Source organism: Corythoichthys intestinalis, chromosome 17, assembly GCF_030265065.1.
Source record: "Corythoichthys intestinalis isolate RoL2023-P3 chromosome 17, ASM3026506v1, whole genome shotgun sequence".
Classification (NCBI taxonomy): Eukaryota; Metazoa; Chordata; class Actinopteri; order Syngnathiformes; family Syngnathidae; genus Corythoichthys; species Corythoichthys intestinalis.
Genome location: NC_080411.1, coordinates 19,915,166 through 19,928,129, shown reverse-complemented (window position 1 = coordinate 19,928,129; position 12,964 = coordinate 19,915,166). Strand labels below are relative to the sequence as shown.

Genomic DNA, 12,964 nt, shown 5'->3' with positions numbered 1-12,964 from the left:
GCAAAAACCTGGATTGGGACATCCCTAGTACATATACTAGAATATACTAGATAAATATGAACTTTATATAAGGATTGCAAGGTTTCCTTCATGATCTGCTTTTTGATTGAACCTTAATACAGCGATTAGAAAAGGCATACTTTTAAATATGCAATATGTAGGTTACGTTAAATTTGTGTGTATGTTGTTTGATTTTCATTATAAGTTAATTTTAGTTAAATGTGGCTATAGTTTTTTTTTTTTTTTTTTTTTAGAGATGTATAATGTATTGTTTATACAATCTATGCGAGTGTGCTAATAAAACATTCTGTATCTATTATCAATTCATGTAATTGATTCAAATGTGTTCACTGAGATTTTATCACCTGAGCACCCCTGTCATAGCATGCTAATAATATAATAAAATTAACTACCTGTCAAAAATCCTACGCTAATAGTTAAATTAATCTGAATGGTTATTTACCATGTATTATAGAAAATGGGCATGACAGAAGATGACAAGAGGAATTGCTGCTTAGTAGAGATCCAGGAAACTGAGGCAAAGTATTATAAGACTCTAGAAGACATAGAGAAGGTGAGTGTGATTGTGTTGTTAATGCACAATTTTTTGTTGTTGTTGTTTATTTATTTCATTGTTCCGGAACCACGATGTAGTGTGAGTTTCTGTCTATGTCTCAAAGTCGGCCTGTTCACAGCATGAAAGTGTCAGCTGTTGTCAGCTTCGCTGGGGAGCACAAATGCCAAAGGAAGAGATCAATAGTGTTTATTACTAGATTGGCCACCAAGTGAGAACTGATCTGTTGGGCTTTGAAAGATTTCACAGGAACAGACACTCAAAGCCACAACATTAGGCATCATTTCTTATTTAATCCATCAGACAAATTGGCAAATGTATCTACAGTCTGTTTGTCAGGTGCTGGAAAAAAAAATCCTGTGATTGTATTGGGAGGCGGCAAATGCATAAAAATAATGTTTTGTTTCATTTAACTTGCCTCACCTGCATACCAATTGGATGTGATCATGTCATTTAGCCATGCTGAACATATTTTAGCACCACGGTATCAACTAGAACCATGTATTCCATAGTGTAGTTAAATGACGTCTAAATCAGGTCTGTAGAGTGAAGAAGAAAAGTAACAGTTAATTTGAAATGTTATACCAAAATAACTATTTTTACCAATATTTTTGAAGGAGAATTAAGTAGCGCTTTTTATGCACAAAAACTATTAAAACATACTAAAATGTGTCAAAAAAAATAACAATGTACCTATTTAGACACCCCTTTGCTCACTTTACGAAGGAAGTAATGTGGAAATCAGCTTTTAAGGTTGACTAGCTTCATTTGTAATTTGATAGACGGAAACAAATCATGAGCCTTACTAATTTCATTGAACAAAATGTGTATCCTGAGTTTCCTGATGCACACAAGCACAAGACTAAATGAGTATAAACAACCTCCTTATGATCATAGGACTCGTTAAGCTTAATTGAGTTGGGGTTAATAAAGCCTTCAGCACCTTGTTGTTGATCTATTTGTTAGTATTACTATGATGGAATGTGACAGCCCTAAAACTGTAGAACGTGCAGATTTTCTTTTGGACGCATAAGTGCAATAAAACTGCACTTGTTTGTAAATATGCAATGTAGTATATAATTTTTCAATTTAATTTTTTCACTTAAGAACTACATGATCCCTTTGAGGCAACTTGTGAGTCCACAGGACATGGAGGCCATCTTTGTCAACCTCGAGGTGAGTGACACTTCTACATTTCTTCATGTGTGATGCACGTAGTGAATAATTCAGAAAGGCTTCAATTTTTATTTAAATATAAAATGATGATAATTTGCACATTGAATGTTAATATAATATATAACTATCCTACGTATATTCCATCGTATTTTTCGTACCGTATTTTTGCGACCATAGGGTGCACCGTATTAAAAGGCGCAGGCTCATTTTCTGTGATATTTTTTTGTATTTAACACACAAGGCGCACAGCGTTATTGGGCGCATTTAAAAAACATACGTTAGCATGCACACTAGCATGCACTTGCTGCCTCCCAGTCGTCGTAAAGCTGTGTTCGTTATTCGTAATCCATTGCTCCCAGGCTGCTCGCAATTTCGAATGCCCGGTTTATACTGATGTCCAGCAGTTGGAATTCCTTCGTCAAGCCTCCCGGAATGATGGCAAGCTCCAAGTTCATCAGACGCACTTGGTTTTTCACAACGGGTGTGAGATCTGCGTGCATGGAGTCACACATCAACAGGGATGGTGACGCGTGGAAAAAAAAAAACATCCGGTCGCTTGATGTACACTTCCCTCAGCTACTCTCCCATCGTCTCCTCGTCCATCCAGCACCTTTTGATTTGCATTCATGATGACTATCGCGGGAAACTTTTCTTTAGGCAGAAAGAAAAGTTTGAACTGGGCTTTGTAAGCGTGTCTCTTCGCAGTAGATGCCATTTTTGAGGGTCCTTTGCCAAACCAATGTTGTTTAGCCGAACATTGGAGCTATGTCTCCTATCACATGCAACCTTCTCCCTTTAAGGTTCTCATGTGGCTCTCACTTACGTCCACCTTTTCAAAAATTGCTCAGTCAGAAACATTTTGGCAGTCGGTCCACACAGTTCTCCACATTATTAGGCGCACCGTCCATTTTGGAGAAAATTTTTGACTTTTCGGTGCACCTTATGGTCGTGAAAATGTGGTAAATTTGAACATACTTACCTTAGTACCCTCTAAACCAGGGTTCACCAACAGACTGAGAGCTTCTTCTTTGGTAGTAATTAATATTACAAAAAAGGGTTTGATAAAAACCTGTAAAACAAATAATTTGTTCAAATTATGTTATATTGTTATTCATAATTGATTATAAGAACCTGATCATGTTAATGGTTTCTCACAATCATTATCAACAATAATGTAAACAATGTAATACATTTCTGCAAGCCTTTACAAGATCTTCTTTAACATAATTGTAATTGAGTCTAATTACTAGATGTACACTGCCGGCCAAAAGTATTGGCACCCCAACACAAAAGAGAATGGAAATTTTTTTTAACCATTATCGTTTTACACAAAACTCCAAAAATAGGCCGGACAAAGATATTGGCACCCTTTGGAAAAATCATGTGATGCTTCTCTAATTTGTGTAATTAACAGCATCTGTTACTTACCTGTGGTTCATAATAGGTAGTGGCAATAACTAAATCCCACGTGCATCCAGTTAAAATGCATTAAAGGTGTCTCAACCTCTGTCCTGTGTACTTGTGTGTACCATGGAGAGCATGGATAAAAGAAAGAAGACCAAAGAACTGTCTAAGGACTTGAGAATCATAATTGTGAGGAATAATTGGCAATCCCAAGGCTACAAGTCCATCTCCAAAGACCTGAATGTTCCTGTGTATACCGTGTGCAGTGTCATCATTAAGTGTAAATCCCATGGCACTGTGGCTAACCTCCCTAGATGTTGACGGGAAGAAAAAAAAAAAATTGACGAGAGATTTCAACAAAAGATTGTGCGAGTGGTGGATAAAGAACCTCGACTAACATCCAAACAAGTTCAATCTGTCCTGCTATCGGAGTGTACGACAGTGTCAATCTGTACTATCCGTCGGCGTCTGAATGAAAAGGGACTCTATGGTAGGATACCCAGGAAGACACAACTTCTGACCCAGAGACATAAAGAAGCCAAGCTGGAGTTTGCCAAAACTTACCTGAGAAAGCCAAAAATGTTTTGGAAGAATGTTCTCTGGTCAGATGAGACAAAAGTAGACATTTTTAGGAAGAGGCATCAACATAGAGTTTACAGGGGAAAAATGAGGCTTTCAAAGAAAAGAACATGGTCCCCACAGTCAAACATGGCGGAGGTTCCCTGATGTTTTGGGGTTGCTTTGCTACCCCAGGCATTGGACTGCTTGACTGTGTGCATGGTATTATGATGTCTGAAGACTACCAACAAGTTTTGCAGCATAATGTAGGGCCCAGTGTGAGAAAGCTAGGTCTCCCTCAATGAGTCCAGGCCTGAATCCCATAGAACACCTGTGGAGAGATCTGAAAGAGGCAGTTGGGAGAAGGCACCCTAAGAAGAATGGTCTAAAATTCCAGCAGAACATTGTAAGAAACTCATTGATTGATACCGGAAGCGGTTGTTTGCAATTATTTTGTCTAAAGGTTGTGCTGCCAAAGATTAGACTAAGGGTGCCAATGCTTTTGTCCGGACCATTTTTGGAGTTTTGTGTAAAATTATAATGATTTCATTTTTTTTTTCTTTGTCTTTTGTGTTTTTTCATTGCAAGCAAAATAAATGAAGATATTACTACCAAAGCATTTGTAATTGCAGTCATTTTCTGGGAGAAATTGAGCATTATCTTACAGAATTGCAGGTTTACCAATACTTTTGGCCAGCAGTGTAAACATGCTTTACAAAAAAAAAGTAAAATCAAGTCACAAAAGAAAAGGGCAACTTTACTTGAAAAATTGCCTCTTCTTTTCCTCAGGATGTGATCAAAGTACATTTTGCCCTTCTTCGAGCCATTGACCTCAACATGGTCACCGGAGGAAACGGTTTGGGAAAGATCTTTCTTGACTTCAAAGAACGGTGAGGAAATATTTTGATTTCTTCATGTGCAGATGCTGTGCTTATTAAATAATTCCCGTATGAGTTTAAAATTCAGTGCATTAGCATAATGATAAATGTCCTTAAATCCTATGAGATAATGAAATTATCTTATTTGGGGATCAAAGGAAGGGATTTTAAACAGTTTGATTGTTTCTATTCAAAATTATATTTCTCTTATCCTGTTCTGGGCCATAGTTGGAGCCTACTCTAGATGAGAATTTGTGAAAGGTGTATAAAGACTGGAATGATCAGATGTCAACCGCTGACGGACAAAAAGAGACACATTCTCAGTTATAGCCACGTTATCCCAAACAGTCTCCTTCCCTTATATGTCTTTTTTTTCTTCATGTTTCATGGGAAGGTTAAAGTTGGTCTCATTCTCATTCAATTATCATTATTCTAACTTTAAATACACCTATTGCTGGGAGCTTTTCTTAAGTAAATTGCTGTGTTTCAAAACAAACTCAAGTTTCTACAATCAAAGAAATTTGTGGTATTAGTCACTTTTCTCACATGAATATACAGTAAATATAACAATAAAGTGCATTAAATCTCATTTTACTTTATACAATGACAATAAAAGTGTTCTATTCTGTTCTATTATTGCACAATAACATTGTTTGGAGTGGTTTGTATTTCTGAACTCTCGCTCATTCTCAATTGTTTCTTTGTACAGTTGATTTTTTTCCCTTGTGTACATACTTTATATACCGCCTTCAAACGATTAAATTCCTCTTTGAGAAGTAGGCTTGCAATTTTTGCACTTTAAGGCACACCCGACTATACGACACACTAATCACATTTTACAAGAAAATTGAATTTGTTCATAGATAAAATGATAAGATTGTAAGCAGCAGGTGTCCACATTGTATGGTATTATTGGATATTGACATCAAATGACATGCAGCTATCTATATGCCCCACAGGGTTCAAAGTGGATGAGGGCTGGGGGATTGGTAGTGGTTTATAGTCCAAAAATTGCATTAATGTTAACATGGTAATATGGAGCTGTCAATTTTTAAGTTATCAATAAGAGTAGAGGTAAAGAATGTGAACTTTGTTTTGTTCCCGATGCATCTGCATCTTGCACATCTTCTTACATATGAGTAGATAATTTGCATTCCTAAAGGGTGGCGTGATTTGCCTTTGTGCTTTACAGAGTGTGGTCGCTTCCAAGGTAATAGTAATGCAGATGATGATCGGTTCTGCCCCCGGTCATGATTCCACAGCAGGAGTGCTATGCCTATTTCCTTCAATGATACAGTCATTACCACAAGCTCATACCCCATGCCTTACTGCATGTGAATTTAAGTCCTGGGGGTGTTTACTTTTCATGCTTTCATGCATATGATGTCTACAATATTTCTCTGCAGGATTCCAAACACAAACCCATTTTTTTAATTTTGTCTTAAATATACTTACACCTTTTCTGTGTGTAATCATAGGCCAGTTTGTATAAGCAGTGAAATGCAGCAGTTTATTGTTTTTACATGAGAGGCAGGAAATATGTCCCTTATCTTTTCAACACAATCACTATGCCGTCTGCTAAGCTAGTGTAGCTGCAGTTGCAATCTAATTGTACGTACAACCCGTTATTACAGCATACTGTATGGAGTTTCAAAGTTGTTTTGACAAGTTATCAAACGATGATTGTGGCATTAAACACACATTGAATTAATACATATGTATACAAAGACAAAGCACATTTTTTGTTTGGAAATTTGGTAAAACAAAAAGAATATAGTGTCCAAAATATAAAGTAATTTTTGTGAATCAATGTAGTGAACATTGCTTCAGATTTTGCCCTTGTTTGTTAAGGCAATTAAGGTCCCTGTGCTGCAATAACCATGAACAAAATGCTGCATTGCACAAGTGCATTAATTGTATGTATTTCTTACTTGTGTAATAGCACTTTATGTTCTGGGTAAATGGTCTTCGCTTCATCTCCCTACGGTGGAAAACAAACAAAAAACATGAAATCAAAAGTCCAATCAAAAACAACTGCAAATCACAAAGAAAAAAACAAGGTGGAGAAAAAAATAAAAATAAAAAAATTGGTAAATCAAAAAATAAGTGCAACGGCAAATTAAAAAACACCATGACAAAAAACAAGTGCAAATCAAAAACAATTAGAAACAACTGCACATCACAAAACAAAACAAAACAAAAAAAAATATTCAAAAAAATCAATGGTGAATAAAAGATAAAAACTGCAGATTACAAAAACAGATAGAAAACACAACGACACATCAAAAACAACAGCAAATCACAAAAACAGTTGCGGTGACACAGGTGGTTGAGCGGTTGGTTGAATGGGTCATCCACTGATTGAAGGATCGGTAGTGCAATTCCAGCTCCCACCTGCTCTTACCTTTGCCTTTTGTCATTTTATCCTTTGGCAAGATATTTTACCCTACTTCCCTGTGTGAAAGAAGCGTCAGAACGAGTGGTAGATGGTGGCCGGAGGGGCCGATGGCGCGGCTTGGCTGCCTTGCTTCTGTTGGACTGGCCCAGGGCTGCTGTGGCTACAGTAGTGGCTAGGGTGAAGAAGGTATATAGGTTCTATTATTCTCTTAATGAACAGGAGACGACGACACACAATTCAGTAACAAAAGAAAACAATCATCACTTAAGCAAAATACATTCATATTTAGAGAAGAATAATTAAAAGCTGGCTGGCCAAGAGAAACGTCCTCAAGTGCCCCAGATGCCTTCAGAAAGATCTGCCCCAACCATTCAAAACATACATTTTTTGTTATTCAAATTTCGAATAGGCAGGCCCCAATGTTAACCCATGAAGTGGCTCACAAGAAAGTGGAATTTTACTAGCCAGCTGTGTTATCGTTTTTTATGACCTCGCTTCAGAGAAAGAGCTCAGAGCTGCAGTCTTATCTTATCCAAATAGAGAAATGATAAAAATAAATGTATGAAGTAAAATGAATATGGTGGAATACATTTCTTTACACCAACAAGGGTGGAGTGAAAGAACAATGCAATGTGAAGTGTCTATTGGTCTCCAAAAAGCGCTAGATAAATTAATGCATTGTTATTATTATTATTATTAGGGCTGCAGCTATCGAATATTTTAGTAATCGAGTAATCGACTGAAAATTCTATCGATTAATCGGATAAAACAAATTTATTTTTAGGTGAAGAGCAATTATAATTATACATGAGAAAACAAGACATTTCATCTAATCTTGAACCATTTTCAGTTAATCAATGTCTTTATTTTCGATGTACATTGTTGAAAACAGCCAACAATTGCATCTCAGATGTAACTAGAATAAAAATTAAAAAAAAAAAAGACTAATTCACTGCTTTCACTCAAAAAACCTTTAGAAAATATAATATAAAAAATAAAAACCCTTAAAAAAATATATATATATATATATATATATATTATTAGGGCTGTCAAAATTATCGCGTTAATGTGCGGTAATTATTTTTTTTAATTAATCACGTTAAAATATTTGACGCAATTAACGCACATGTCCCGCTCAGACAGATTTAAATGACAGTAGAGTGAAATGCCCACTTGTTTAGTGTGTTTTATGGAGTTTTGCCGCCCTCTGCTGGCGCTTGGGTGCGACTGATTTTATAGGCTTCAGCACCCATGAGCATTGTGGAAGTAGTTATTGACATCAACAATGGCGGGCTACTAGTTTATTTTTTGATTGAACATTTTACAAATCTTATTAAAACGAAAACATTAAGAGGGGTTTTAATAAAAAAATTCTATAACTTGTACTAACATTTATCTTTTAAGAACTACAAGTCTTTCTATCCATGGATCGCTTTAACAGAATGTTAATAATATTAGTGCTATCTTGTTGATTTATTGTTATAATAAACAAATACAGTCCTTATGTACCGTATGTTGAATGCATATATCCATCTTGTGTCTTATCTTTCCATTCCAACAATTTATTTTACAGAATATATATATAATTTACTGAAAAATATGGCATATTTTATAGATGGTTTGAATTGCGATTAATTGCGATTAATTACGATTAATTAATTTTTAAGCTGTAATTAACTTGATTAAAAATTTTAATCTTTTGACAGCCCTAAAATAAATGTATGAAGTAAAATGAACAAATATATGGGAATAAATTTCTTTACACCACCAAGGGTGGAGTGGAAGAACAATGCAATGTGAAGTGTCTATTGGTCTCCAAAAAGCGCTAGATAAATTAATGCATTGTTATTATTATTATTATTATTATTATCATTAAAAAGACAACAGCAAATAAAATAAAAAAACTGCAAATCACAAATCATTGTAATTTGAAGTTGTTTTTTCAATTTGCCATTGTGTTTTTTCATTTGCCATTGTGTTTTGCACTTCAGGGCTACTAAACCCAACTCCTTTACCACAACTCACCTTAGTTTGGTCTCTCCCTTAGGACCCATTGATATGACTGCCACCTGTTTAACTGTGGCATATCCACTCACACACGATGATTGCTGCACTATTGCTGTCTGTCCCCACTCAAAACTGATCATATCTTCGATACAAATATTCAGCTTCTTTTCATAAACAAATAGGTTGATGACATTGTTAATATTTACATTTAGTGACATTTTCCAAAACGTGCCACAGGTTTATTTTTGGAAGGTGTTCATTAGATTTGCAGATTTTCTGCATCACAAGCTTCAACGTGATGCATGTGATTGACATGTGAACCTGCCTCATTATGGGGCCGCCACTGTCTCGTCTCTCCATGGCCATAAACAACAGTGACCAAGGGATTTGAACTCACTCATCAGACATCCCGGTGATGTTCCTGAGGACCTAGCTAGGCATAATTAATTTGGTTATCTATGCTTGTAAGTCCCAATGACCTTTACAACAATGTGCTTGAATTATTTTTCTCTCATGTTGGCACGAAAGATGAAAAGCCCCTTTTTCTTATTTGTCATTGAGCTGAATGCCATGCTGAAAATGTCAGTGGTTTATCATGACTGCAGCTCAATTCTTTCACAGTAAGAGTGTACCTCAATGGAAACGTGTGCAAAGAGGCATATCTAGAGAGTAAATGAGCAAAAGAACTACCACTTGTTGATATCTTCATTGGCGACATTCCCTTACTCGTTTCCGAAGTAATCTAGCTCTCTGATTTCCTTGCATTGCCTAATCATGGCCACTCAATGAGGCTCCTCACAGAACATTTTAATGCTACTTTCTCCATTTCCTGTGTGTTGGATAGGTTGAATCGAGGTGAGAGGGTCCCAATGCCACATGTCAGAGACTATTAGCTTTCACTACAGCTTGTCACTTCGAGTTTGCTGGGAGATATCCTCAGTGGTGCGCCTTTATTTTGAGTCAGCCCACAATTGTAAAGCCCACAATTGTGTGCCCTTGGCACACTTACTCAACATTGCATTCCAACAACATTTCCAGTCAAAATAAACAACACGAGCTACTTTCAGTGCATAAGAAAACACACGATAGGAAATATACATATATATATATTAGGGCTGTCAAACGATTAAAATTTTTAATCGAGTTAATTACAGCTTAAAAATTAATGAATCGTATTTAATCGCAATTAATCGCAATTCAAACCATCACTAAAATATGCCATATTTTTCTGTAAATTATTGTTGGAATGGAAAAATAAGACACACGACGGATATATACATACAACATACTGTACATAAGTACTGTATTTGTTTATTGTAACAATAAATCCACAAATGGCATTAACATTCTTTCTGTTAAAGTGATCCAAGGATAGAAAGACTTGTAGTTCTTAAACGATAAATGTTATAGTTACAAGTTATAGTAATTTTATATTAAAACCCCTCTTCATGTTTTCGTTTTAATAAAATTTGTAAAATTTTCAATCAAAAGTAGAGTTAATATAATAATAAGAGGGAAAAAAATAAAAATAATAAAAATAGAGTTTTACGTGTATTTTGCATAGCTATTTTGATATGGTATGCCAGTTCATTTTTCATTGTTGTTTAACTGTGTGTCAGAATAGGGCCTCATTACTATAGACTGAAGTGCTTTTCTTTTTGTGAACATTATTCTTTTGGGGAGAGATAGGAATATTATTTTTGTTGTGCTTTCACTAAACGATACTTACAGTGGGGAGAACAAGTATCTGATACATTGCCAGTGGCAGTGTATCAAATACTTGTTCTCCCCACTGTATGTTTGTTGTGAAGGAGTTGCCAATAAACCGTGCGGTCCAAAGAATGCCTGTGTCCACTCGCCTCTACTGTATAACATATATTTGTACATATCTTACCCAAAATATAACAACAGACACATAATTGCCACTAAAAGAAAGAAAACTTACCGAAATATGTGTGGAGTACAAATAGCAATTTGCATTGCATTGTGAATACAGCATAAACGTCTCACAACTACTAATTCTCCCACGTTTAGAAGAAATAACATGAGTAAGGAACGGCGCTGCCCCCAAGCGGCCGATGGCATTCTCTTCACTCTTAATGTCCATAAACGGCCTCATTGTAATCTGTTTGAAGCAATATGCGAGATGGTCATTCACCCAAGCGCCAGCAGAGGGCGGCAAAACTCCATAACAACAAGTGAGCGTTTCAGTGTACTATCATTTAAATCTGTCTGAGCGGGACATCTGCGTTAATTGCGTCAAATATTTTAACGTGATTAATAAAAAAAATTAATTAACGCCCGTTAACGCGATAATTTTGACAGCCCTAATATATATATATATATATATGTATTTTAAACTTTTTAATTCTTTAGAAGTTAGCCTTATATTCATTTAATTTTACTTCACTAACATAAATTATAGTAATTCATTTTAAGGAATAGTTGTACAAATACCATTTATCATTATATTACATTAAACTAAATACCGTAATTTTCGGACTATAAGCCGCTACTTTTTCCCCTCATTTTTGAATCATGCAGCTTATAGTCCAGTGCGGCTTTTTTGTTGATTTGTTTGGGCTAATAAGTAACACTTTATTTGACAGTGGCGTCATTAAACTGCTATAAGACACTAATAATTATGACATGATTATGACACTATAATGGGCGTTAATGAATGTTTATGACAGATGTCATTAAGTATCATCCGGCAAATTATGTCACCAACACTCCATTTATGTGGGGCTTGGATCTTTTACATGTATTCAAAAGCAAGATAATTTCCAGATGACACAAAATGACATCTGTCTTAAGCATTCAATAATGCTCATGGCAGTGTCATGTCATAATTATGATGGTCTTATGACAGTTTTATAGCGACACTGTCAAATAAAGGGATACCAAAGACCAGAGCTAGCAATTAATGAAACAACTAGAAGAGTAACTGAAGAAATCATTAGCACAGAACATGACTTTTGATTGTTATTTACATTTGTAGCACCACAATGCATGCTAGGAGGCACGTTGGATGACAACAGTGTTGATAGCAGGTGGCAGCAGAGATTGACCGTCTACCCAAAGGGAGCAGTGATGGCCAAATGAGGCTTCTTGAAGCATTGCAGCCAATTGGTTCAAAGCTTTATGGTGGTTCAATTGGTTTTATGCCAATCTTATGATGCCAATGTCAAATAAAGTATTACCGGTTAATATCTTTTGGTGTAAATATCCCACAATACAGTGAGGACAGCTGCGGCTTGTAGTCCAGTGCGGCTTATCTATGAATGAATGCTGTTTTCATGTCAAATTTGGTGGGTGGCGGCTTAGAGTCAGATGCGCCTTATAGTCCAGAAATTACGGGTATGCATATTTGCCATTTTCTAATAAAAATAAAAAGAATGTCAAATAATTCTATTACATCCTAAATGTCAACATACAGTAAATGGATCTGGTGACTTGAGCATTTCACGTTTCAAATGAGAGGTTTTGTCACTTTTAGAGAATGTGAAAACAAAAAAGGAATTGATGAGTTGTTACCTCCCACTGTGTGTTGTGTGCCCAGACCAGAGGAGCGTAATGTGATGGACTAATTATGGATGCCTGGGCCAAGGAGCTGCTGCATGCTGCAATGTGCTTATTAGCCCTTTGGCATACATGGTTGGAAGTACCAAGCCTCCAACTCCAATCAAATCATGTTATTAAATCATAAACATAGATTTCTTGCTTTCATTCATAATGGTGGTATTTGGTTGGAATACTAATTAATTCCAGAATACTTCACTTTTCACAGTTTCTTTGGCCTTATTATTGAATGCTGCAACTAGGGGTGTGACAAAATATCAAAATGGTGATATATCGTGATATTTTGAATCCCAAAAGGTTATCGATATGCTCCTGCCAAGAATCGAGATATCGTTTTAAAAAGGTGTCAATGTTGAAAAAAAAAGGAACCAACAAATTGCTACTAAA

At 35.9% G+C, this 12,964-nt stretch overlaps 1 protein-coding gene across 13 annotated transcripts in view; it reads left to right on the top strand.

Moving 5' to 3' along the window:
- Positions 1–12,964, top strand: part of vav2 (vav 2 guanine nucleotide exchange factor) — a 332,346-nt gene that overhangs the window by 267,779 nt on the left and 51,603 nt on the right. For all 13 annotated transcript variants that reach the window (XM_057818372.1, XM_057818370.1, XM_057818371.1 and 10 more), the window contains exons 6-8: positions 476–574; positions 1,682–1,750; positions 4,502–4,602. In XM_057818372.1, the coding sequence (XP_057674355.1) occupies positions 476–574; positions 1,682–1,750; positions 4,502–4,602 (269 nt within the window). The remainder of the gene's footprint in view (positions 1–475; positions 575–1,681; positions 1,751–4,501; positions 4,603–12,964) is intronic.